Source organism: Onychomys torridus, chromosome 8 (genome assembly GCF_903995425.1).
Source record: "Onychomys torridus chromosome 8, mOncTor1.1, whole genome shotgun sequence".
Lineage (NCBI taxonomy): Eukaryota > Metazoa > Chordata > Mammalia > Rodentia > Cricetidae > Onychomys > Onychomys torridus.
This window is the reverse complement of record NC_050450.1, coordinates 71,061,660-71,089,391: the sequence shown is the minus strand read 5'-3', so window position 1 is coordinate 71,089,391 and position 27,732 is coordinate 71,061,660. Positions and strand designations below refer to the sequence as shown.

The following is a 27,732-nucleotide window of genomic DNA, read 5'->3' as shown; positions in this document are numbered from 1 at the left end:
GGGGAGCAGTGCCTTCTGGCTTGGAGGAGAACCTGTGTAAGATTTGCATGGACTCACCCATTGACTGTGTTCTGCTGGAGTGCGGCCATATGGTGACCTGTACCAAGTGTGGCAAACGCATGAACGAATGTCCTATCTGCCGGCAGTATGTCATCCGAGCAGTGCACGTCTTCCGGTCTTGAGGGCTAGCATTGGCTTCTTCAGTGCCTTATAGGACATAGCCCAAAGTGTCTGGGCTCAGGGTTGGTCCGATGCACAAAGGCAGTTTATTTTGAGAAACTGGCAGTGTTAAGATCAGGACAAGCAGAGGTACCTGGCATACCTGTCTTGCCATGGGTATACCTCTAAGATGTCAGAGCCCAAAGCCAGTGGGAACTGATTCAGATCACATGGGTGAGTGCCTGCTTCTCTGATTATTGGGTGGTGATGGTAAACAATGAAGAGGACCTTCCAGAGCTTGGATCATGTCTTCCCCCGTTCCTGAGAACCTAAGACACATTTCACACATCCCATATACTACTCCTCCTGCTTCATCAATCAAAAGTCCTGCTGGAAATGGTTCCCTTCCCCCAGCACATCTGGATTTAAATTTCTGGTTTCCTGCATGTTTTAAATCTGCTACATTGCCTAAAATCCATTTGTTTCTATGGACCAAAATATGTTAACCAGACCAATAGTATTCCCTAGGTCAGAATTTGGATCAGTTAGGCTGATCTCTGGTGAGAAATTAAGTCTAAATGTTGTAGAAAAATTTCTAAGTTGAGTCCCTTCTGTTAAGTGTTGGGGTTGGAAATGATCAGTCTGCTGACCTGACCCCTAAACTGCTGGGAAGGCCCTAAGAGGTGGTACGTGGGTCATCTCTACTGCTTCTCTTTGGATGATGAAGAAAGAGCAATGGAGGCAATAGCTTTCTGTTTATCTTTGGGTTCAGATCCTTTTTTCAGCAGGCTAAAGGTTTTTTTTTTGTTTTTTGTTTTTTTAAAGAAAAAACCATTTGTTTCTCTTTTTTGGGTTTTAAATTTGCTTACCAAAGGCATAGGAACTTAGGCAAAGAGCTCTGTTCCTGGAGAGCAGACATGCAGGACAGTGTATGAGGCACTGGATGGTGCTGAATAAGGCTGGACTATGCCCATGGCTGCTTCTCAGCCTTTTGGGTAGGTCAGAACAAAGCCTTTTCTGAATCATGATTCCAGCCTCGTGGGGTCTTTACACTGACATGGCTGAAGGGTTTCAGTGGTGTTTGCTGGGACAGCTCAACAAAGCACAGAAGGAGCTGTGCTCCTCTGTGGGATGCACCCTCAGCACTGGATAAAAACCACTGCCCTCCACTGTGCAGCTGAGTGAGACTGGAAGAACCACTCATGACCCTGGAAAGCAGAGGGACACCTCTAAGGGGGCTATTTGAATACTTAGGCTTTCTTCCCATCGTTAACCACTAAATCCCTTTAGGGGAATCAAATAGTTACATGAAGTAGTTGTCAGAGCCACCAGGCCACTTTACCTCTGCATTCTAAGTCCAGATGGCTAGATTTTGGGTCAAAGCCTTTGCAGGTGTCAGGAACCACGAGATTCCTCCACAAAGACTACCTTTCCTCCCTTTCTGAGTAGTAGGTACTGTAGTTTACAATGTCTTCAGTTTAGCACAGCCCACCGATTTTGCTGCTCTGGGACACCACTGTGAAACAGGTCTGATTATGCAGCTCAGTAAGACCTAACAAGACTTCAAAGCTGGCTCTCCCTCCTTAAGACTGCTTTCTCTTCTGAGGCCTTACCGCCCTACCTCCTAGACAGGAACAGAAATTATACACTGATGGCCTGTTAGCAACCCGAGTAACAGCTGATGTTACTTATTTTGAAGAAAGAACTTACCTTTAAATCTCTTTTATCTTTTGGTATTTTCTTTTGGAAAAAAGACCAGATGTCAAACAAGTTTTTTATTGTAACACCAAATGAAAGTTGGAATTCTAAGATTCCATTTCAGTTAGCATCTAACCCAGATAGAAAACCTGATTTTTTTTTTTTTTTTAAATACTTGAGCCCCTTTCTGTTTTTCACGGATCCTTGTTCTTAATTAACATAGAAACACCTAATCCTTCCAACTATTCTGTGGCTTTTGCTGGGACTGCGCCAAGATTTCAGTTGAGACTTAGTTTTAAAAGATGGACAGCTGACTGGTTCATAGGTTGGAATAGCCGGTTCTAAACTAATAAGCTGTAAAGGAATTAATAGTCTATATTGTACAAATTTGTTAATCTCTTGGATGTGAATGTGTTACTCCAAGTGGCTTATATTAAGATTTTCTCACCTGGGTGTTAAAAAGCAAACCTAAATGTGTATTTTTTGTTACAGAGCTCTGCTTTATAATTTTGTAATAAAGTTTAAATACAGATGCCTGTCCCATCTGGTGTGGGGATGATGCCAGAGGCCACAAAGTACTAGTAAAAGTAGGCAAGCATCAGGCCACGTGCACAGAGGTATTGCTCTTCCAAGATCGCATTCCACTCTGGGAGATGCTTGGGCCACCTGGTCTTGGTCAAGGTACCCCTGCTGTGTGTGGTGACTTGCCTATGATCACAAGAGTGTGTGGGGGAAATTATGGAACAGACTAGAAGTGGAGCTAGTGTAAGGATGACTCTCAAGAGCAAATGGGAAGCACCAGGTAAATTATTTACACACTGTCCCACTGGAAAAGGGCCTTCAAGAGCTAAGTGGAAAGGAACACCAGGACAGCTAGGTAGCCAGTTAAGTAGATATAGTTGTGACAGACAAGTATGGCTCAAAGGTTGGCCCAGCCTAAAGAGCAGACAGCAAAATAAGCACAGGCCTATACCAAACTACCTGACTAGGTCTAAGGGGAGGGGAGAGGAGTACATCATCTCCTGGAGAGTTGGATGAGACAAGATTCTACCCTATCTCTTAAAGAGAATAAATCTTGCTAAAGGCTGACCTGTTCAGCATCCAGTGATGACCACTCTGTCATCAGCTGGCACCATGTAAACAAAGGCTGGAGAGAGTGGGGGAGGTTTAGGGTGATATTGCTTAGGGTTGGGTGGAAAGACAGGAAAAGATACAAAGGTATACACATTGTCTAATCTCCCTGCAGAGAGAAGTATGTCAAAAAGACTGGAAGAAACATACAAACACTGGACAGTGACATAGTAAGGCATTCAAGGGGCAAGGGGCTGAACTTTTGGCCCTGTTGGTGGGGAAGAGTTGTCTTTGATGCTCTCTACCTAGCAGCTTGGTCCAAAGAAGTTGGAGATGTATGCAGACAAGTGCTCAAAGCAAAAAGTGCTTTTGCCTTGAGGGTGGATTAGAAAGTATCTTACTCACCAGACTGAGTGGTACCTACTCTGCCCTAGTTGTCAGAGCATCTATATTCACTGTGTCCTCCCCTCTGCACATCTTAAACAGTAGGTGAAAGGCAAAGCCAGACTAGAAAGCAACGTCCTAGTAGGGTATTAGGAATACACAGGGTGGTATGTCTGTATCTTAGAGGCCCACACAAGTGTTTAAGAGGTTTGTTTGGTCACGGTGACCGAGCTCACAGGAGATGACAGATAAGCCTGCTGAAGAATAGAGAACTGATCTTTGAGGTGGCACAGCATAGGTGTGGAAGCCAGTCTACCACAGTACCTGGAGAAGCCCATGCTCAGAGCCAAGTGTGAACTTTGTCATGCAAGGTGGTAAGCCAGGCCTCCTCCCGGATAACATCTGTACCAGGTTCTGTGCCTCATGTTCCATAAGGCATCTGAGGTTACTGACAGTTGTCCCGTGATTCAGGAGCAGTGCCTCTGCCCCTTCCTCTTGGAAAACTGATGGTCACTGCTGACTTGAGACCATTTGAAGTCATAAATGAGGTCTTTAGTGCCACATTTCAAGAGCTTGACAACCAGATGAGGCTAGTTTAGGACACTTCCACTGTTGTAAAATAGGACTCTTTATGTGCAGTTGTGCACAGAAGTCCTCTTTCTTTTGCCTTTCAAGTACATCTGCTACAGGTCACAGGAGCCAGCCTTGGTAAGCAGGGTGTGCAGATTTTCCTGGCTGTGGATCTGTACTCCTTACAGTAGTCCAGATTTTGAGGAGGCAAATCCTCCTTCAAGGAGCCTCTATCTCTAAGGAGGCCACTTTTCCTATAGATGACAGCCTCTCTCTCTGAGCTGGGACCTGGGAACTGCAATCATTGAAGTCCACTTTGTCTCTCACATGAGGCTCAGCCTAGCAAATGGGACCAGACATAATTAAGGTTTGCCACATACAAGAAGTGTTTGAGGACAGTTTAAATACAGCTTTTAAGATGCACATGGAAGAAAAAGGAAAAAAAATGCACATGGAAGTGAAAAGGAGAGCCTTCATCCTTAGTCACTGAGGAAAACTGGAGGTGGAACTGTGGGAAAAAGGATGCTTTTGTTTTTTGTTTTGTTTTGTTTTGTTCAAAGCTAGCCTTGAACTGACCCTCTGACTTCTTGCTCCTCATGCACTACCATGCCTGGCTTAAGATTTCTTACTTATAAAATTTGTAGTTCAATGGCAGGACACTGTGCCTGGCATGCATAAGGGTCTAGGTTGGTTATCAGCACCTCAAACGACTAAGATTGGCTTCTTTTTAAGCAAGAAGGCAAAGCTAGCACCCAGATCTGCAAGATCTAGTTAAACTAGCAAGAGAATTGCTTGTGCCCACAGCAACTAACTCCTGGTCCAGAAGGACCGTGAAGAGTTGGAGGGTATAAAAGGTACACTGCTTAGCAAAGAGGCCCCTACCATCCAGGCAGAGCCTCCTGCAGTAGAGTGGGCAAGTGAGGACAGTCCAAGGAGAAAGACCAAAGTTCTAGCAGGGAGTTATCAGCCTCCGTTTCCGGATACATGCCCAAATCCATTCTGGAGAGACCAGCTGGGCCTCAGTGTTGTTGTCCCTGTTACCCAGCACATGTGTGGCTGAGGCCATGTCAAATTCCTGTACCAGGTCCCCGTCGAATGCCACAAAGTAGCGTTTGAGCCGTTTGAAGTCTGGTGTGGAAGGTGGCAAGTAGAGCCGCACCCCAGTGAAGACATCCAACAGCACCTGCAAACAGAGTGGTCCATGCAGAGTGAGCCCTATACTGGGTGCAGGTGGGACTTCACCACCAGAATACAGGACAGCCAGGGATTCACAGAGTCTGGGATTTAGGACAGAGATGGTTTCCTGAAGAAAAGGCAGAGGTATGGCTAACCCATCCTCTAGCCACTCTGCCTGACCCAGGTCTGACAATCCCTCCTGTCCCTGACTAGGAGAAAAAGAAAAAATGATGGGCTCTAACATCTGAGGCCAGGATATGGAAAAGGGGAGTCTCCAGGAGCCACCCAATGCAAAATACCTCCCAAAGATGAGTTTGCTCTGCAGTTACCTAGATAGAGAGCCTAGGAGTCTTGCTCATCAGTGTGGATGAGTTCAAGGGCTTCAGGAAGGGAAGAGAGATGGGAATGATTTCTACTGAGAAGTGGCTTCAGGCCCTGAGATTTCAACTTCTGTACTTTTGTTTGGGCAGGGGTGCAATCTCTGTTGATGTTTCTCCATTGACTCTGACTAAACATGTTGCCAGACCAGGGACTAACAAAAGGGAAAATAGGCTCCTTAGCTGGGAGTTGTCTATGCCATGGCACTCTCCCTCTCCTTGCTGGGCGGGCCTGCTCCGAGAGACACAAACACACTGCTGCACCCCACACCCAGACTGGGCTTCGTTTTTTTAATGTGAACTGTAACAACACTGGCAGCTGGTTGGGCCCCTGCCGCCTCTCCTGCTAGGCCGGCTCTATCTCCTGCCTGTTGACACAGCTCGCCTTCCTCTTTGCTTCTGGCTGGCCCGCCGCCTCTGCAAGGCAACAAGAGGGCATGGGGTGGAGCAGCAGAACTGCTCATCTGCCCAGAACAGGAAAGGAAGGGCTCCAGTAGCCTTCCCCCAGACCAATACAGACATCTTTTCAACTTCATACATGGGAACTTAGAATTCCAGACCCAGAGCCAACCAAACCGGCCTGTCTGATGCACCATTCTTATCCTCACCTTTGTTGGGCATTGGGTCTCATGAGCAGCTTTCCTCTTTACCCCCACTTTCACTGGAGAAGACTTTATGGGCGGCTTGTCTCCTGATTTCATTGGGGAAGACTTTGGAATCACCCTGTTTCCTGCAGAACAGCAGAGGTCAGGGCATGAAATTAGTAAGTACTTGCTGAGCATATATGAGGCACTAGGTCCAATCCCTAGCATTGCATGAACTGGGACATGCCTATAATCCAAGCAGCATTAAAAAGGTAGAGGCAGAAGGCTCAGAAGTTCAGGGTCATTATGGGCTACATAGTGAGTTAGAGGCCAGCCTGGTGTAGAAACCTGGCCATACAAAAATCGTCAAAACTAATACTAAACCAAGAACAAGGAAGTGGGCAAGGGAATTTTTGATGGTCCTGGAAGTCAGGGGGAGCCCAGAGATGGGTCAGGCACTTCTGCTATGACCATGAAAAAAAGGGGGAGGAGGTTATCAGCTAGACCCTTCAGCTCCAAGGTGGCTCATTCCCCAGCCAGCCTAGCTCTCCCTGGTACTCTGTCACTCAGGTTTGCAGAATAGTTAAGGGGTGGCTGCTTGGTAAAAGAGTTTCTGGCCCATGGCTAGTCACATGCCAGAAATGCACTGAATGTCTGTTGTAATGGACACCTACTCATAGGATGGCAGAATCAAAATGTATGCCTGTGCGCTACCATCTCTTGCTACCCACATCCCTCTCCATCACCTCAGGCCCTCTTACTTACCACCTCTGCTAGTGGGGTTATTCAGCTTCTGTTCGGTCTTCTTGCCACTGGCAGAGGACTTACTGGGAGGTGCTTTGGGGGCCTTGTGGGGTTCAGCAGATCCAGCAGCGCCCTCGTTCTCGCCATTGCTACCTCCAGTAGTGGAACTCCCCTCATCTCCAGCCACTACAGCGAAGTCTGCCTTTTCTTTGGACAGCTGGTACAGTTCCTAAGAAGTGGGGGGGATGTTAGGTGCTGTCATCCCTTCCCTGACCTGATGCGTCTGAGATGAGTGGTACCTGGCACATGCAGCTGGAGAACAAAGTAGGACCCTGGAACCTGAGTAATTGTGGTGCAAGTGACCTTCTGTGGCCCCCAAATTATTTTATTTTACCTTATTTTTTTGGACTAGCTTTAAACTTAAGGTCTTCCTGTCTTAGCCTCTCCAGTGCTAAGATTATAGACTCAGATGAACCACAGTTTTGTTTTGTTTTTGTTTTTGAGACAGAGTCTCACTGTGTAGCTCTGCCTAGCCTGGAATTCACCATATAGATCAGGCTGACCTTGAACTCAGAGAAACTTTGTCTCTGCCTCCTGAGTGCTGGAATTTTAAAGGTGTGCAATACTACATTCTGCCTAAATCCCAGTTCTTTTTCTAAAAAAAAAAAAAAAAAAAAAAAAAAAAAAAGTATGGGTGTTTGCCTGAATGTGTGTCTATGTACCATGTAAATGTCTGGTGCCTACAGAGCCCAGAAGAGGGTACCGGATTCCCTAGAATGAGTTACAGACAGTTGTAAGTTGCAGTGTGGATGCTGGGAATCAAAGCTGAGCCAGTGCTCTTAACCCCCTTGAGCCACCTTGAGCCATCTCTCCAGCCCTTAAACCTCAGTTCTTAATTAGTAAAGTAGGACTGTGGCCTGGGGCAACTCCTAAACAGGCTGTGGGGAGCTAGAAGGCCTTTTAGGAGACCTGAGGAGGGTGAGGTGGGACGAAGTTTCAACTCTAACTGCTTTCCTTGTTCTGTCACAGAGATAAGAAGCCAAATGACATATGAATAGGCCAGATGCCCAATAAGAGCAAGACAGTGGGGTGGAGGACATTTAGAAAGCCAAGGAGATAGCACCTTGAGTTGGGGGAGATTAGTGGCAGATTTCCAGTCCTTGTCGTCCCGGATTCGTGTGCAGCGAGGAAATCGGATGGAGATCCCATCAGCAGTGTGAGCTTCAGCTTTGGAGAATTCTGCCCCTGTGATCTCCCACACAGCAGCTTTCTGTCAGGAATAAAACAGGTCGATTATCTATAGCAAAGAAGGAAGTCTTCAGCAGCCAGAAACAGTGTCAACCAGGTCAAAGCACACAGGTTCTCGCTGGCACCCAGGAGACATGTCTGCTTAAGGTCCTTCTACAACAGGCCCTTGGACAAGTGAATTTGCTTCTCCTCTACTAAGAGTCCTCAACGATGGCTGAATAACCAAGTCCCATTCTGGGCTAACTTCGTGTGGCACTGGAGAACTACATACTACTTCTGGGGTGGGGGCCACAAACTATCAAGTTGATACCTTTGGGTCTGGGACAATAAAGTCAGGATAGTAGATTTTGTTGATCTTCAGCCAACTGGGTATCTTGCTGGGATCCTGATGGAGAAAAGACACTGTGAAATGTGGCTTAGCTAAAAAGGATGACCCTTCACCCCAGGTGATCCTTCCTTTCCAGAGAGGCTGTGGCCCACAGGACACAGGCCATCATCCACAAGGTAGGATCTCTGAGATTTTAAAGCCTAATCCTGCTCCTATGGCTAAGAAGCAAGCTCCTTACTGAATTAAAAATGAGACCTGAAGACCTCATTCCCCAAAGCACAGCCTGTGTCTTGGGAGTGAAGACTGTCAGAGCCAGGGTCAACCCAAAGCCTTCCTCACCTTGCTGATCTTCACCATATCTAGCTCCTTCTGCAGTCGGGCAAGTGTGGCATCATCATGGCCTCCAGCACATTTGGTGACAGTGCACCACTTCTGGCTGTCAGGGTCATAGCAGCCCATGAGGAAGATGGACATCATGCCACCTGAGAGGGGAACATGAATTGAGTGTGGGCTAGAATGGGCAGGGCCCATAATAGGCTGGTTGGAGAAGGGCCTTAGCATCAAGAGTGTTAAGAGTAGCTGGACAGTGGTGGCACACACCTTTAATCTCCACACGCAGAAGGCAGAGCCAGGAGGATCTCTTGAGTTCGAGGCCAGCCTGGTCAACAGAGTGAGTTCCAGGACAGGCTCCAAAACTACACAAAGAAACTCTATCCTCCCCAAAAAAGGGGGTGTTAAAGTGACCACACTCAATAATTTCCTGGGCTCTGAGGAACTGGACAGTGCCTAACACACAGCAGACACAGCCTGGTATACCACCTTAAGTGTCTGTTCCTCAGACCTCATCTTTCTTCCCAGTCAGGAAACTGAGTTTTTGGAGGAGGAAGCTGTCAGGCCTTGAAACAGCTGGTATTGAGCTTCCTTGTGTCAGGACAGCAGAAGGTATTCCTGACCAACTTCATTTTTCATTACTTTCCCTTTTTAAAACATTTTTATATTTTTTTGTGAGTGTCTACTTGTGTGTAGCCAATCATATGCCCATATTCAAACGTGCTCAGTGTAGTGTGTGTGGAGGTCAAGGACAACGTGTGGGAGTCACTTCTCTTCTTGCACCATGTAGGTGTTAGTGATCAATTTAGGGTAAAAGGTTTAGGAGGGGCATCTGCTCTTCTTACCGGACCTCTGTGTGTCAGCCTGTAGATCCCAGATATCACTGCCTGATGTGATCAGGGCCCCGATCCCAAGGACCAAGCAATCCGTGACCAGCAGATCAAGCTAGCAAGGAGGCCAGTGTGTGTCTTCTGATAGAGTACCACCACAGGGACCAAAAGCCACTGACCTTTGCTCCCTTGCCCATAGAAGGCCCCAAGAACCACCAGATCAGCTGTATCAGCCATGGCCCCCTCGTTCAAATAATCTTTCTTAACTTTCAGCCAGTGCCGCTTCCCAGGCTCATATGTACCCTAAGGGGACACAATAAATAGATCACAGAGAATGGAAATTCCATGAGGGTAGGTCTTTTCACCACTGTGGCCCAGCCAGATCTCTGTATCCAGGCACTACAGGACACACAAAGCCATTTTCAGATCCAGGACTGGCCTGCCCCTGTTAAGTAGGAAAGACTCCCATGTAGCTTTAACTCTCTCCACCCTCCAGTGCCTCTGTCATCTCCAGCAGGAGAAGACAAGGGTGTAGCCATCTTACCTTCACATCCTTCAGCACCAGCCCTTCTAAGCCCTCTCGGATCACTCGGTTTATCATGTCAGCCAGGTCTGAGGCTTTCTGAGGAGACATGCAGACAATGTGAGAATGGACAGTGTTCAATTCTATACACGTAGGTAGGAACGTACTTAGATGTAAGGAAAAGGTACTAAAGAGCTGCTATGGCTTTGAGATGGAGACTGCTTACCTAGGAAAAGACTTCCATGCCCTTCAGAGTGAAGACAATTAAGCAATAGATTGACCCCACAAAAGAATACCCAAGCCTCATCCTCTCACACCCCATGGGGTTCTCTGCTGTTTAAAAACCATCAGATCCCCGCCTAGGATTGGAACTTCACTTACTGTGACTTGCTTCATTTCTGAGAACATGATCCGGTTACGGATTTCAACCATGTTGTCATGAAGAAACTTCCGTCGCTCACAAAGAGGCCTAAGGGAAACAGCCGAGCTGAGGGAAAGAGCCTCCCTTCCACCCCTAGCAGGAATTCTAACACAGGACAGTCAGTGCCCAATGATCAAACTGATGCTTCAGGAGAGGGACAGGTATGGATTCAAACTCCTATATGAACAGTTCAGTTGTCAAGGGTTGCAAGGACTCATCAACACTGGAGATGGACCTCTGTGAGTTATGGCTCACAGCCAGTTCATAGCTGTGCTTTCTCCTCTATTGAGCCAAGAGAACACCAGTCTCTAGTCCAGTCTACAAGTTCTGGTCCTACCTGAATAATGTTACAACTCTTGTGCCAATGCCCCACTCTGTCTTACCCTAACCCCCAGGGTGGCTAGCCTCTGAGTGAACAGCCTGACACCACTTCTACACCATGCCTAATAGGTGTGGGGCATAACACAAGGCTGGTACAGGTTTCAAGACCCCTCTCCATCAATTCTCTCCATTTTCTTTCTTAATCATGGATGCAGCAGCTATAGAAACAAGATTAAGGAGACATCTTAAATGCGTAAAGGACAAGTATCAGCTGTGTAGGTCTAAGCCTATGGATGCAGCTCACTCCAGACTGCCAGTTCTCCCTTGGATACTTCACTCATGGCATCCCCTACAAGCTGATAGATGCCCAAATGTTAGCCTATCTCTTTCCTAACTGAAGCTTCTATAGGTCCAAATCATATAAATCTCCAGTGCAGATAGAGTCTGGATTTAAAGATGGCAGCCTAGGAGTAAAATCTAATGGTAGAGCATATGCTTAATACATGTAAGGCCCTGGATTTCATCCCTAGTGCTGCAAAACATGAAAAACACACACACAGAAAACATCACAACACTAACTTACCTGTCCATCAAGCTGACATCATTAAAGTAGATACAATCAAAAACAAATAGGCAGACATTAGCATCCTGGAAGGCAGCTTTCTGTAGAGGAAATGAGGCAGTAGGTACATGTGGGCATGGAATCAGGGGAGTAGCAGTCCACTTCTGCAGCCCCCAGTAGACAGTCCTGTTTGGTGCTCTGCAGGCCCCGGGCCATAGAACATTCCATAGATGGTGCTCACTAAACTTCAAAACACCATCATTTCCTAAAGGCCCAAGTGTTAAAGGCTTGGCCCCCAGGGTGGTGAAGTAGGGAAGGTCTTAAGTCATGAGGGGTGTACTCTTAAAGGGATTGTGGCACTTTCCCTCTCTGTGCTCTTCCGTTCATGATGTAAATGATTTTGTTCAGCCACACGTTCTTGCCATGATGTCCTGCATTAGTACAGATCTAAGGGTATGGGCCCCTGTATTCCCTGACCATAACCTCTAGAACTATTTTCCTTTATAGAATAGTTACCTCTGGTATTTTGTTACAGTGATGGAAAAACATGCTGAACTGAAACCAACTCAATTCTAAGTTGGTTCCTAATAAGCAACTCCTTTTTTTTTTTTTTTTTGAGCTGAGGATCGAACACAGGGCCTTGTGCTTGCTAGGCAAGCACTCTACCACTGAGCTAAATCCCCAACCCGCAACTCCTTTTTATAGAAGAACAAAAAAAGGAACAGGCCCTGTCCTAAGTGACTTATCCTTCACCCCCTTTTCAGATTAACAGCACATTTTTGCACACAGGACTCTGAGTATATACCTTGTGCACTCCCAGAGTTCCAAAGGGCAGTGGTTTGCCTGTGTTGTTGTCAATCAGGAGCACCTCGGAGTCCAAGATCATGCTCTGACCGCCAGGAAAAGCTCTAGGGATGTAGTCCTTAAAGTGGGCCACCTGGAAGTAGAAAGGTAGCTTTGGCAAGGATGACTTGGCAGTTAGGACCTAAAACCAAGCCATAGTGATCAAAGCCCAGGCAAAATAGTACAGAGAGCATATGGAAGCCCAAGCAATGGGTGAAATGCACAGCTAGGCTGGGTCAGTCCTCCCTGAAAGGGGACCAGGCTATCTGTTTATTACCTCTGTCTAGACCCAGCAGATGGTCAGCCTACTCTGAGTCATGGTTTATGGGCTATACAGACGGTTTGGAGGAAAAAGGAAGAAACAGTATGTCAGGAGGACATGGAGGTAGACAAATATGGGAGGAAAGGGAAGAGGAACAATGGGCAGGTAGAGACTAGTGTCCATTACAGAAGATTGGTGTTATCGGTGGAGGACAGGAATGTGGGAAACAAAGCCCTCAAACAGTGAGCAATGAGAACAGAGTCTTCTCTAAATGGGAGCTCTGAAGCCCCTGCTGTCTTCAGAGTATGGGCCCTGGGACTGGATGTTTCCTAACAGAAGCAGAGCCCTAATTTCTGACTGCTCAGTGGGATAGATCCCATTGCAACCCCAGGTATTCCTTGACAGAGGATACCAAAGAGCCTGACAATGGTCTACTTCTTCAGCTGAGAGCAGTCACTGCCTAGGATATGGAGTGGGATAAGGAAGACCTGATCGTCTGTCCTTATTCCCTTCTATCCCCAACCCAGCCCTTCTAGAGCCAAAGGACTGTGAGGTGGGAACATAGCTTAGTGTGAAGCCCTTGCCTAGCTTCTGTAAGCATAGGTTCAATCTGCAATATTTAGAAAGGTAAAGAAGACATATTCAAGAAGGCTGTGTTCAAATGTCCCAGGGTCACAAGAGGCTCTGCCTAACACCATCCTGATCACAGCAGCTCCTGATCAGTTTCAGTGCCCTTGGAACAAATGAACTGCACTTACAGCTCCATGAAACACTACTGCCCAGCTCTCTTGCTGAACCCATAAAACAAGTGGCCTAGCTACAGGTCTCTAATGGACCATACAACACATTCCCCAATGTACAGACTCTGAGAAACCAAGTCAGAACTGAGAAAGAAAGGGGAAGCAAAGCTAGAAATTCCATTTACTCACAAGCTACTAGGGCCATATAACCCAGATGTTTCTCTCCCATAGACCTCAAAAGACTGGCCCTGGGAGCTGAGAAGGGCTGAGGAATGAATGCGGTTCCTAATTTCTATCAATTCTGATTAGGGCAGGAATCAGGGATTCCAGAGAGCCCCACAATATTGTGTACTTAAACTACAAGCTCCCTGAAGGTCAGAACTTTCACCTATTGTTTGTATAACTACTGTTTATATGTCCACTAACTACAACAGTGCATAGCATTTGAGAAATACTTGTTGAGCAAGCTAACAAATGATAGCACAACAGCCCCTTTTACATGAACCATCTAGCCCAGGAGCACAGGAGACACAGAAAACACTAGATCTGCACTGAGCTCGCTGTCTGCGTTGCATCATCCAGGGAGCTCTTTCCTGCCCACTAACCCAAGTCTGGGCTCTGTGGCTGTCCCAGCTGAGCAGCCTTTCAAACTGGAAGGGTCCAGGAATGAATTCCCTCCATTCATTTACAGATAGAAACAAATTCCCTTCTATAAAGCACAGCTGGAAAGACCCCGCGATTCTGGCCTGGTGGTTCTTAGAGGCAAGGAGAAAGTCCTGGCTGCAGGCTTTTTACCTTGTGAGGCAGGACAGGCTTGAGACTGCGGCTGAAGTAGCTGAAGTGGTCCCCCTTCTTATGCACCTGGACTCGCTCACCATCATACTTGATCTCAGAGAACATGCCATTGGGACACTTCTTCATTGCATACTCGATGGACTTGCAGGCCTCAGCCTTAGGATGGAGAAAGGAAATGCTGGATCCCTTCAACTGGGACTCCTTAGCAGAGCCTGGGGCTGGGGTTGTCAGGACCGAACTGGGTTCCAGAACTGCCTCAGGACAGACTGCTGCTGAAGGGGTGATGGTATTGCAAAAGGCCGGGCAATGCTATATTCTGATTATAAAGTCACCAGTTGATATCCTGGCCTACACAGCAAGATTGTCTCAAATAAAAAATAGCTCATCCATCACCAGAGTTGGTTTAACAGTTTGCATTCTGAAAAAGATAAATGCTATCCATTCTAGAATAAATAAAATTCTTCTGAAGTAAGATTTTTTTTCTCAATGGTTAGGCTCTTACAAGGCACCTGGCTTATTAAACATACTTGCTATCACAGTGTAAGTGATGGTGACAGTGAGGCTAGCAGGGTGACTGTAATCTGAGACTGATAGGACAGGATACCCAGACACAGACACACTCACTCACATACTGGCACCAGCCAGACCCAAACAGTAACTACCATTTTGAGAGTTCTTGTCAGGCCACAAAACACAATGTCATTTCATCTTTGATGACACCATACATGACAAATGCTGCAGGAGAGAACAGGAAGTCTGGGAGGTTATGCACTCACAGAAGGTCAGGCAGCCAGTAAACAGTCAGACTCAGATGTGCATATGTCCTCCTCCCAAGCCTGTGTGCTAACACTAAGCATGCAATCCACACTATTCTTCAGACAAGGCTGTGACAAGGTCTCTAGGAAGCACTCCCATAGAAGACAGAGAAGACTCTTCTTCAGATGAGGGAGGTGGTTCTGTCCCTGGCATGGAGACCACACTATTCTGGCACTGGCTATCCTATATTTCTGGTAGCAAGAGAATTCTTCCCTATCCCAAACATAAAAGCCTAACACAAGGATTTAGTATTCAAGGCTGTTTCAAAGAAAAAAAAGAAAAAGAATTCTTCTCTGTATACCCCTGAACAGCCCAAGCGGACTCACAGCAATGGCATAGCAGCAGATGCTGACTCTGCTGCACACAGAAAAACAGAAGGGACAGCCATCCTCACTAAAGGCGCAGAGGTCCAAGTTATGTACTGGAGTGAGGCTTTATTCCATGAGCTGTTGCTGCCACAAGAGGCCTGGCTCTGTTGCCAGCTCTGAGCTATCCTGCAGGAGGTCACAGCCGTGGGGGCTACTGAGCACATCCCTGTCTTCAAGTACGATACTAAACTACTCAGTCTCACATGCCACCCCCACAGGAAAGTAGAGTGCAAAAGGAAGCCGGGTGCCCCGCCCAGGCTTGCTGGTGGCAGTGCTGGACACTAGGCTGAGGTTGTACTAGGTCACTGTCATCTTCTGCACCTTTACTTCCCAGCCTAGCCCTGCTCTGCTCATCTCCACTCTTCTTCCCACACTTCTCTAGGCAACCTACAAGAAAAAGCCCTTGCCTGCCACCCCCTTTCAGGTGCCAGCAACTTGGAGACATGAATTACAGGGACAAGGCAGTGTTCCTTACCAGCATGGGCTGCACAGGAGTCATCAGTGAGGCCTGGACGCTCAGAGCCCGTCGCCGGCCTGGGTCCTTCTCCACCTCCTGCTCATTGTGAAGGACCCGCTCTACCACATCCTGCAGGTTGCGTGAGGCTTTGAAGGCTTCATAAGCATTGGGATCAAGGGCATCTAGCCTGCCAAGGGCGACAGGAGAAAGGAAACAAACCTCTACATCTGACATTATGGCTTAGGGTAGCAGTCTGTCACAGACAGGAGAGATGCTGGGGAAGTATTCTTGTTCCATCCTTTAACCTGAAGATGTTTCTAACCTACAGCAGTGGTCATATGGAACCAAAGAGAGTTATGAATGTGCTCCAACACAAAATGGTTAAATTTATTTAAAACACTAAGGTTTTTTTCTAGTTTCCTTTTTTTTGTAACTTGAATAAACAATTCTTGAGCATGAATTTTGTAGATGTTAAAAAGTCAAAAGGTTGGAAATCAAAGCTGGCACAGGAAAAGACAGAACACTCAGGGTTCTGAGACCCTGTGCCTTACTTGGTACAGCCTTGGCAGAGAATGGAGCTGGAATGGGCAAGAAGCCTGTTTCAGGCTTTCAGTTGTAGCAGCTTTGTGTTAAAGATAGCTATCTCTACTTTACATGTGAGAAAATGGGTGTTGAGGTGAGTTAGGGTCCTACAGGAAATAACAATTAGGGTTCAAATCTGTAGCAGGTCTCCCAAGTCCTGAGAGCAGTGGAGAATGAGGAAGTTGGCAGTTCAGCCTGTCAGGGGAGCTATGGTACTTACACATGTTTTGCACCCGAGTTCATCTTCAGGTCATGTTTGATCAGCCGGATGATGCACTTAAGGTCATTGGCTGTACACCTAAAGAGAAGAGGCATAGTCTGCTTGATCTCTGAAGAACTCTGATCCCCAAACCTTCCTTCCCAGAGCAGTCTATCCCCATTGGGTCTGGTTTGAATAGGGCAGCTCCCCGACCTGGAGGCAATGTCCTGCAGGGCCTGCTGCTGCTCATCTTCTTTGGTGAGCTTGGAGAGGTGCAGGAGAAATGCATCCACTTCTTGGATGGTGAGGAGACTCTTGGCAGCTGGGGGGAAAGACTTGCTCTGCTCAAAGAAGACTCTGATCGTCTCTGACACGTCACCCTGTCTCCAAAAACCAAAATGCCACTGCTGCAACCCCAGGGAGCTCGGGACTAATCAAGAGTTCAACCACAGCTCCTGTCCCAAAGTATTTCTCAGGAACTCTCTCCCAGCCAGTTCCTAGAAGGGGCCTATCTATCCACACCCACTTGCTTTAGCTGAGTAAAGACATAGCACTAAGCCAATTTGATTCCTGTTTAAGAATCTGACCTAAGGCACAGTCCTTCCAATAGTAGACGTTTGGGTAGAAACTGTCCATGGCACCAAGGCTGGAGTCACAAACAAGCCAAAGATGAATGGGAAGTCCACAGAACAAGGGAAAGCAAGCAAGCAAATAAAGCCCAGAATAGCCCCAGGAGATACAAAAGGAAGTCTTAAGTCCTGACTTTTCAAATAAGGCCTTTTGTGGCTTGGCAGTGGTACGTTTTTTCAGTTATCAAACTTAAGAAAGGAACAGCTGTGTCCTCACACTCAGCTTCCCTAGTCTAACAGAATCGTGTTCAATAAGTTTCAGTTCCCTACACCAGTATGTGCTCAGTTATTTTTAAAACTGGCTGTGGGAAAGCTATCCCGGCAGAGTCCCACCTGGGGCGTGGCCTCCCTACACCAGCCTCTGACCTGTTCTAGGTCCCGAGCCATTTCATCTGGGTTGCAGTTAAAAATGCGGCTAAAAAGTTTCACAATCTGCTTATCGTTCAAGTTGTAAACACTCTTCACGACTCCCGGCAGCAGCAGCTTCACTGTTAGGTATACATCACCGCGGAAGCCATCTGAAAACAAAAGGAAGGAAAATTCCATTCAGAAATGGAGTTGCCAGGTGTGTGGTACTCAGTTTTAATCCCAGCCCTCAGGAGGTTGAAGCCTGCAGATCTCTGTGATCTGTGAGTTCAAGGCCAGCCTGGTCTACATAGTCAATTCCTGGACAGCCCTACCTAAATATCTATCTCTCTCTCTCTCTCTCTCTCTCTCTCTCTCTCTCTCTCTCTCTCTCTCTCTCACACACACACACACACACACACACACACACACACACACACACACACACAAAAGGGCAGGGACTGCTTCCCACAACTCCTTGCATGTATTAGTAGCGGTGGTCAGTGGCTATGGTTTTGGTCTGCCTCACCTTTTTACCTTATGATCTCCCACTGGCAAAGCCCTGACTCTCAATTTGTGATGATATAACAGATACTAAGTGACAATTTTCTGGATCTATGAAAGAAACAGTCAGGAGATTCTACTCTACACTCAGCATGTGGTTCACCTAATCACATATGCAAGCGGACTCTCTACTGGCAAATGGGTTCTTCTGCCTCCTGAGGACAAAATAAAGAGCTGAGGAAGAAAATGGCCAAGCACCCTGCACAGAATTGGCTATATAATATGCAAGGTCTGGTGACAATTACAACTACAGGATCCCATTTCAAGATTATCAAGAATTAAGACACCGATGTGTATGCCCATAAAGCTGGTCATGGTTCTGAGCTTTTCAGAGAGAAAACATACTCAGATGCTCACAGCCTTACCTCCTGCAGAGCCTTTCTGCAAGAAGTCCTGGATGATCTGGGTCTTTGTATTGTAGCTAGAATTTTCAGCTACCATGGCACACAGCTTCCGGAACTCTCGAAGTAGACAATCTTTGTGCTGAGGGTCACATTTACGTGCAGACAGACTTGTCTTAGGGGCAGGGCTTGAGGGGGTTTGCTCAGAGTTGTTGGGTTTGGCTGCTAGAGAGAGAAACAATACACATGATTCACTTTTTTCATTTTTATGAAGCACAAAGAGGAAGGAAGAAAATGAAAATTTTGCTGTGGCTTTGTATGTAGTTTTATTTAATTCTCCCAATGAGTCACTGGAAGTAGATGTACTGGACCCATGTCACAAGTACAGATATGGAGGGCAAGTAATTGGCTCAAATACCACTGCTTGAAGACTGGACTGAGAAGCATCTGCCTATGTGAGCATCTCACATAGGAACAAAGGCTGCTTCATGCCACAATCCATCGAGGGGATCTCAGAACAACTGTGATTCTGACTCCAGAAAGCTGGGATGAGAAAGGGAGAAGAAACTAAAGGACATGTTGAAATTATTGCCATTGTGGGTTGTCAGAGGCATTGCAAACCTGACAGGTTAGAGTTCACTGTCCTCTCAGGATGAGACCAAGGCCTGAGAGCAGACACTCTCAAGACCACCTACCTTTTTGGTAAAAGAGCCAAGACAGGGATGCCAGCAAGAGTCAGGACCCACCAGTGCACTCTAGTTTGTTTTTTCTTATTATCAAAATAAAAGGCAGTTTTATTTTGAGAGAGAGAATCCTTGGTGATTCTTTCTCACCTCTTTGTGGCCCTTTACAAGGCCAAGGTAGAAGCTGTTTGCGTTAGGAGCTGTTAACAAGGCTTCTTGTTTGGGTTTTGTACATTGTAAATCTGTTGTCACCTCTGACCTGGAATCTACATCTGCTGTGGGGCAGGGATCTTTCCAAAGCATAGTATTTAGCTAGGTTCCAGGAGAGCACCCTATTCCTTCCAGCTCTTCTAAACTCCATGCACAAGACCAGAGTCCTTCAAGAGTCTGGTCATTCTTACTGTCACAGGACTCTTCTGCAGCCCTGACTTGGCCTACTACCACCAACAAACAAACCTGAGTGTTTACATAATAAAACCGCCAAAGACCAGGACATGCCTCTATTTCTAGCACCCAGAAGGTTGAAGCAGGAAGATCTTAATTTCAGAACAGGTTGGACAGAAACCCCTTTCTCTTACATTTCTGGGTTGTGAGTCCAGCCTTTAACAGGTGAGCCATCTCTCCAGCCCAAGACTCTCTCTCTTAAACAGAACAAATTAACCGTGTGTACATGCAAAACTCCTACGGATCCAGGCATAATTTTTGTAACATATCCCACAGTCCTCATGGCAGGACTAATGTCTTAATTCACAGCCAAAGTCACAGAGACTCAAACAGGTGAAGGCTTGCTCAAAGCACCAAGCTGTCAAGCATGGGCCAAACCTCAATTCTCCTGACTTCACATCTAGGCTTCTTTGAACCTCCAAACTACTCAAGTAAATGAAACTCCAAAGGGTTTCATTTTATTATTTTCTTCAACTGAGCCAGTCATAAGAACTGTTTAAATCTCAGACAATAAAACAGAATACAGTGTATAGGAAAAATAACACACCACTGGGACAAACAGACATCAGTGCAATAATAGCTCCACTGTGAGCCTGAACTTCAGTTCATTCATAAAATGAGCATAATGAGCATAATAGAAAAGCATTTCTTCAGGTTAAGTGAAGAACAAAAGTCCACAGGCCAATGCTTTCTCTTACCTATAGCCAATAAACGGCCCCTCTCTATTCCCATCAGCAGTATAGGTTCTAGCAAAGTTGTACAGATTCCATGTCGGTGAACAGTGGTTTGTTATACAACAGAAATAACTTACCCATGTGTGTGTATGTTTACAAATTACTCTTTATCTTGCTGAGACATAAACAAGAGATAGGAGATGGAATCTGAATCCAGAGCCTGTTAATTCCCAAGTCCACCTGCTTTATCATTGGGCTCTACTGTCTTCTAAAAGAACAAGACACCTGTTGTTTAGATTTTCCTTCTGGGTCCTAGCTTGTACATCTCCACCATAAGAATATATAGGCAATGACTATCAAGGAAAAAAATCAAAGAAAAATGTTCTATGCATTACACTCCCATCTCCAGTTCAGGCAAGTTTGGAGAACAACTTCTCAGAATTATGTCATTAAAAGAAATAGCCAAGCGGTGGTGGTTTACACCTTTAATCCCAGCACTCGGGAAGCAGAGGCAGGCGGATCTCTGTTAGTTCAAGGCCATCCTGGTCTACAGAGTGAGGTCCAGGACAGCCAGGGCTGCACAAAGAAACCCAGTCTTAAAAACCAAACCAAGGGTTGGGGATTTAGCTCAGTGGTAGAGCACTTGCCTAGCAAGTGCAAGGCCCTGGGTTCAATACTCAGCTCAAAAAAACCAAAAACCAAAAAACCAAACCAAACCAACTTAATCCAAGCAATCAAACAACAAAACACCAAGAAGCAAAGAGCTGGGTAGAAAAATCTTTTTGACCCAGGTAGTAACTTCCAGTGGAAGAAGTACTGACAAAACCAACATGTTCCTTGCTACAACAGAGATCAAAGTACACAAGGAAATGCTATGCCAGTGGAGCACTGAGTTAGCTATGGCTATACTACCAGGAGAGACGCCAAGCAAAGGAGGGCCTTAACAGGGAAAGTAACCCTAACCCATCTTACCGGAAAATCCAGAAAACTTCCGGGGATTGGTACTGGTGACAAACGAAGCACCTTTCACTGGGGATGTCACCTGGCCAGTGGTTGTCAGCTTAGCCTGGACAGCGGTCTTCTTCTTTGGTGTGCCAGCTGCCTTAGAAGACAGTTCTACAGGACCCACAAAGAACAAAAATGTCCTTCAGAGAAAGACCGTTGAGGAAGCTTTTGGGGATTTTATCAACAGCTCCCAAATCTTTGGTTGGTAAATTTCTATTGTACTATGACCCCAGGCTGGCTGGTCTTTTTGAGTGTTGGGAGAAGGTAAAAAAAGGGTATTGGACAGAGAGAAGAAAAGGGTATTTTGGTGATCATTTGCCTCTACTGGTAACTTGATATTTCATCAAAATTCCCCACCTCTTATCTAATATATAATAATTTCTTAAAGTACAGATTTGGGAAAACAATAGTTTATTTTTAAAGATTTTTATTTTTATATGAATGGGTGTTTTGCCTGCACATATGTCTGTGCCTGGCACCCAGGGAAGCCAGAAAAGGGCATTGGATCCCTTGGGATCAGAGTTACAAATGGTTATGAGCTGCCATGTGGATTCTAGGAATTAAATTGAGGTCCTCTAGAAGAAGCCACCTTTGCTCTTAAATGCTGAGCCCTCTCTCCAGCCCCAGTAATCACATTTTGGTAGCTAAAACTTAGACCTAACTCTGTGGGATAGCACAGGAACCATGCATGCCTGTTTGGCACAGGGAGGAAAACGCCTATTGACTGCACTTCCCTTCCCTTAATGAGATAGTCAGTAATAGAGGCTGAGAATAAGAATAGAGGTCCATCTTTAGAGCCACAGCCTTTAGATCTATTACTTTAGAGACTCTAAGAGTCCTCAGATATGCATAGAGGAGTAAGCATATATGTGTTGTGATATATATAAAATATATGTGATTTTGTGTATATGCATGCATATATCTTTCTAGTTGTCTGTTCCAAGGACTTAGAAGCAAAGATACCCTAAGATGATGAGACATACAGTATCCAGATTTTGGTTTCTGAAACTATTTTCCATTAATGGGAATTTGGACTCCTCAGAGGAATGGCTACTGCCACAGCTAGGGGAGGACATATAGAAGAAAGTCAAGAGCATCCTCTTATGCCTAATACATAAGCACTTACAAAATGTGGCCCAGTAGGTCTTAAACTCACTCCTGAGTCCTTAACTAGGACTGCAGGTTTGTGCTACCTCACCTAGCTAAAACTCAAGGAGAAGGACGCACCAGGTGTGGTTGGCAGATGTGTGTAACTTATGGACTTGAGAGGATGATGCAGAAATGAATGAGAGTTTAAGGTCAGCTAGGGCTACCAGCAAGACTGCTGAGAGACAGAGACAGAGACAGAGAGAGAGGAGAAACTAGGGTATACAGGATATAGAAGCCAAATATGAGACAATTAAGTACCATAATGAACTTAGGTCCCTGACAAAACGTAGTAATCTACAAGTTCATAAAGACAGCAAGTTGACAGCTAAAATAGTGGTAGCCAGTCTTTTATTCTTAATTAAAAAAAAAAAAAAAAAATCAACATCTAAAAAGAAAGACCATAGAGTACCAGACTTGGTGACACAAGCCTATAATCTTAGTCCTGTAGAGACAAGGCAGGATGATTGCTCCAAGTGTGAGGCCAGCCCAAGCTACACGGCATGGCAAGAATACATCTAAAAACAAAAAACAAAACCCCAAAAGACCCTCTGGAAATGTTGCAGAGTAAAGGAGGCCAAAGAGATATGACAATTAAATGCAGTACCTAATCTGATTCTACACCTGAATCCTGGAACAGAAGAAAATGTACTACTAAATTATAGCATCCAGTCAACTGACAAAACAGTATACAGTTAAGAAAGTATTGCAACAAGGTAAAGTTTACTGAGGTTGACAGATAAACTATGGTCATGTAAGAGAAGATCCTATTTTTTACGATACATGGTGGAGTACCTCCTGGGCCTGATGACCTAACTTTCTCTGAATGGCTCAATAAAAACAAGCCAGATATGTAGAGAGCAAGTACATATACAGAAATGATAAAGTAAACTGACTAGTATCAAGAGGGAAATCTGTGTAAAGAGAATGTGAGTGTTCTTGTTACTAATTGTATTCTTATAACTATTCTGTGAATTTGAAATTATGTCCAAGCAAGACACACAGAGAAAGAAATCTCCTAGACACTAGTCTCCTTGTACCCTCTTCTATTAGCACCAGCAAGCTGGGAAAGCAGGCTCTCCACCCTACCTGCAATGTGCTGGTTTATCTGCTCCTTTTCGTTATCTTCCAGCTCTTCCCAGCCTTCCAGCTCTGTGAGGTCTTCGATTTTTTTTGTGGTTGCCCGCGCCCGCTCCAGTTTCTCAAACATGCACTTAATATGGTACCACTCTTTCATATCGCCCCCAGACTCTGAGAAGGGATTGGGCACCACTTTGCCAATACGGCATACGCCCTTTACAATCTTCTCCTTGCATTTCTTGCAGCCAGCTGTGCCCCGCTTGGCATAGTCCACACAGAACCGTTGCTCTGCCATCTCACAGGGGCCAGTACAGAGTCCCACATGCGACCCTGGGAAGAAAACAAGGTGGGTGGCACGCAGTCTTAGATGACCTCCCTGGAAAGATAGTACAGGCTTTCTTCTTTGGAGGAGGCAGTACCCACGAAGGAGATTTGTTTCCGACCACTGGTTGAACTGTCTAACAACAGGCCAGTGATCCTGTTCTGGGAACAGGCACAGTTCTTTTCTACCAAGGGCACAAAGATTTCTTGGGAAGAGGATCTTGAACGCCAAAGTCATATAGCTGCATGAAAGGGTGAGAATACAAACACAAAGACATGAAGAAGACAGGCTTCCAATTTCTTAATGGCCATAATCTCATACAGAGCTTGTGACTAATCAAGCACTTCCCAATGCATTCACCTAGGCTAAAATAGAGTTCCAATACAGGAAACACCAGTTTCCAAAGGGACATGCTACATCAACAACATGAGATACTAATAATGGATGGTGCCCTTTAAATATTACCAAAATTCTGAAGCACTGTCTTAATAACCAAGAAAAATTACATCGTGTTTATGAAGTTTCCCTATGAAATATAACACATGAGTCACCTTTAGAAAATAATTAAGCCACTATAACAGCTTTGGAATTTCAGAAGAAGCACTCCTTTGAGAAGCAACTCATCAGAGCCTATAATCAGACTGACTGCCTGAGTTCAAAACCTTGCTCAGCCATTTATCAGCAGTGTGACCCTGAGCAAGGTACTTTACCCATCTGCTCCTATTTCATCTGTAGTTGTTCTAAGAGTAAAATCCTTAGAAACAGGATAAGCAATTCGCTTGCTAAATTCAGCAACCTGAATCAGGGAAAGTTGAAATAACTGTAAGACTCAAAGGAAGTGATGGATGAATCAATCCAAGTGGAAACTGATTATACCTACCCCTTCTTATATTTATAATTACTAAGTAGCTTTATAGTTTAAATTCCAATATACTAGAAACTATTTTTAGTCTACACACTTCTGTGAAGCAAAATGGCTATTATGTCAACAGAAAGCCCACTTTACTCACTGCAGTGTTACACAGCACACAGCACAGCAGGTGTACTGTGGAAGGAATAGTATGGGAGGCCGTGGGTTAGGGGACAGATACCAGGTGGCTCAGTTTCCTCCAACTTGCTGTGTAAACAAGCCGACCACAAACAGCCAATCCTCCTGCCTCCAGTTCTGGGATTATAGGTATGAGCCACCAAGCCTAACTTCAATTTATTTATCTATTTATTTTTCTATTTTTTGAGACAGGGTTTTCTCTGTGTAACAGCCCTTGCTTTCCTGGAACTCGTTCTGTATACCAGCTGGCCTCAAACACACAGAGATCCACCTCCCTCTGATGGGATTAATGGTATGCATCACCACACCCGGTTTGCATTTATTTTATGTTTATTTATTTTTTGTTTTTTGAGACATGATCTTTCTATGTAGCCCTTGGTTGTCCGGTAAGTCACTCTGTAAAGCAGGGTGGCACTCTGAGTGCAGGTAAAAGGCATTGTGCCACCACACCCGGGCCCAGTTTTATTTTTATAACAGGACTACGAGCTAATTATGGTGGTTCTCACCTGTAATCTCATCACTCAGAAGGCAAAGGCAGAGGGTTGCTGTGTACATTCGAAGCCAGATAGTCTGGTTTACTTAGTAAATTTAAAGTCTAGCCAGGGATACATAGCAAGCCCGTCCGTCTCAAAATGAAAAGAATCCCCAGCATTAGGACTACCGCATGGGGTGTTTAGGAGAATTACAAAGAATTCGAGGGCGGGCTGGTGTGGAGTTCTGAATTCCCGGAGAATGTATACCAAACTTGTGTATTTGACGATGTACGACTCTGGGAGGCTCATAGTGGGTCACACAAGCCCCACGTTTAAGAGAAGCAACTGAAGAACCGCAGGGCCGAGGAGGAGCTAGGGGCGGGTAGGAGTTCAACTTTCCGCAGAATGTGGAGAACAGAGTGCAGCCCCCATCCCAAGAGCCCGGGACAGGACAATTAACCACCGGGGCCCAGCGGCGCGGGGAGGCGCCCGGGCCGGGAAGAACAGCACGCCGCTCTGCCTACAGGCTCGGCCGGGGAGCCGCCGCCGCGGGGAGGGACCGGCCAAGGCTGGACCCCGAAGCCCTGGGGGACGCCCACTCCGGCGCGGGTGGCATCCTGCCCTCCCCGGTGCCCGCCTGGGGTCTCAGGGGCCGCGGGCCTCCCGTGGGCTCCCCGGGGGCCGCCACGTCATGGAGGGTGTGCCCCCAGGCTGAGCGGCGGGCGGGGGAGGAGCCACCGGCTCTCCAGCCACGCCGCTCTCGGCCCCGGCCCTATCCCTCTCCACACCGCGCCCCGCGCCCCGCGCCCAGCCGCGCCGCCCCTCACCTTCCTTCCCGGCTGTCCAGGCTCCGACGGTCCACACGGGCCTCCCGACTAGGAGCCCACAAGGCCGCGGGCTTCGCACGATGACTAGACCGCCTGTCTCTTTAAATACGGGTCCTTGAACCAGTGGCAGCGCGCAGGCGCAGTAGCCGAGCCGGGCCTCCGCCTTCCGACCCCGCCCCCTCCGGCCGCCACGTGTGTCGCTGTTCCGTTCCGGTCTGCGGGGCTTGAACTGAGGCGTTGTGGGGTTCAGGGGCGGCTTGGGGCGCTGCGGACCTGAACTTCCTAGAATGTCTCAGATTCTTAGAGAGTGAAGACAGTAATTGAGAAATTATCACAGTGAGCCCAGGGAAGGAAAGATCGAGGCGTTGCACCTTTAGTTTGTATTCCTGTCCACACGCGTTTTGCCGAGTTAAAAAGAGACTGCTTTAATTAAAAAGGTAGTTAGGAACCGTGAAGGAGCGACGGGGACGGTGGCCCCGATTATATGTCATTTAGTGTACTACCGCTCCTAAACCTCAAGTCGGCTTTGTGATTTTGAGGTGGCTAATTTTTACAAAAATAAAAGTATCCAGGCCAGAAGGTAAGTGGCCTTGTTCAGTCTGGGAAGAAGGGCAAACAGTTGGGCTTTGTTAGATAAATAAAGCGCAGATCTTGGAGCGAAGTTCTGTTTTGTGTGACAGAGTTTAGCCTTTATTCCATAGGGATAGAACCCTATGAAGAACCTAGAGAATAGTAACTATAGTTGAAACTGGTCAGGGGAGATGCTAAGGCAAGCGAACCCGCTCCAAAGCTGTTCTTTATATTAAAGTGGCCTTGGGGTGGAGAGGAAGGTGCATGTTTGAAATAATTTACACTTTAAAATTACCTGTGTGAGATGCTCAGTAATCCATTGATAAAATAAAGATGACAATAAAGTCGTTTACAGACCTGGAGAACGAGAGCTGAGGGAGGCTCTGTGGAGTGAAAGGATGGGTAGTGTTTGGTGTGCTGAGGCCAGCTAGGTCCTTGTGTTTGAAATGAGGCCAAGGCTCTTTGTCTTCTCTTAACTTGTGGCTGGATGAACCTGGGTTTGAGAATCAGAAGGGCTTAGGAAGTTCAATGCCTCCAGTGAGGAAGGATGAACGTTTTGACTGGAGAATTTAACCGTACTCAGCTTTCCCCTAGCCCTATATGTGGTTGCTGAGCACTGGAAATGTGGCTACCAGTCTGAACCGAGAGATGTTGTGAGTGACCACTGCACACTGACAAGTTCACAACCCTTCCCCAAAGAGTGTAAAATAGCCAATTATCTGCTGAAGTGATTTTTTATATGTTGAGTTAAATAAAGTATATTTTTATGTCACTCACCTGTTTTACTTTTTTGAAAATGTGACATCAGAAAAATAGGAGACTGTATGCTTGACTCCCACTGTACTCTAGAGTACAGCACTCCACAGATTTAAAGCTTCTGGTACCAAGCGGCGGATATCTGCACCTCTGTGTCCCATATCTTGAAAGGTTCTCACTGTAAAACCCAGGCTTGTCTGAAACTCTTGTCTGGAGTCAGTGTTAGTCTGAAGCTCCCGGATCTTCCTGCTTCCCTCTGCCTCCAGAGTACAGAAAGTTGCCTGTACATAATAGGCACCCAGCATATACTCTTTATTGTTTGTTTTTGAGATAAGGTTTCTCTGTGTAATCCTGGCTGTCCGGAACTCACTCTGTAGACCAGACTGGCCTTGAACTCAGAGATCTGCTTACCTCTGCCTCCCAAGTGCTGGGATTAA

At 46.2% G+C, this 27,732-nt stretch overlaps 2 protein-coding genes across 7 annotated transcripts in view; one reads left to right on the top strand and one right to left on the bottom strand.

The window, feature by feature from the left end:
- Rffl (ring finger and FYVE like domain containing E3 ubiquitin protein ligase) overlaps positions 1-2,390 on the top strand; it is a 74,142-nt gene extending 71,752 nt beyond the window's left edge. For all 5 annotated transcript variants that reach the window (XM_036197435.1, XM_036197432.1, XM_036197431.1 and 2 more), the window contains one exon: positions 1-2,390. In XM_036197435.1, coding sequence (XP_036053328.1) covers positions 1-182 — 182 coding nt within the window. In that variant the 3' untranslated portion in view covers positions 183-2,390.
- On the bottom strand, positions 1,920-26,143 carry Lig3 (DNA ligase 3). Of its 2 annotated transcripts, none has more exons than XM_036197428.1 (20): positions 25,970-26,143; positions 23,309-23,862; positions 21,041-21,184; positions 18,292-18,492; positions 17,384-17,535; positions 16,602-16,768; positions 16,410-16,487; positions 15,626-15,794; positions 13,967-14,122; positions 12,132-12,263; positions 11,348-11,427; positions 10,404-10,491; positions 10,044-10,121; positions 9,679-9,802; positions 8,679-8,821; positions 8,322-8,396; positions 7,887-8,033; positions 6,785-6,992; positions 6,044-6,165; positions 1,920-5,065 (listed from the first exon to the last, which is right to left on the bottom strand). In XM_036197428.1, exons 2-20 carry the CDS (start codon positions 23,856-23,858, stop codon positions 4,832-4,834), a joined length of 3,048 nt encoding a protein of 1,015 aa, XP_036053321.1. In that variant the 5' UTR covers positions 23,859-23,862; positions 25,970-26,143; the 3' UTR covers positions 1,920-4,831. The 2 variants fall into 2 exon arrangements, with proteins under 2 accessions (XP_036053321.1, XP_036053322.1); XM_036197429.1 differs by having other exon boundaries at positions 18,292-18,489.
- Between the last annotated feature and the right edge of the window lie 1,589 nt (positions 26,144-27,732).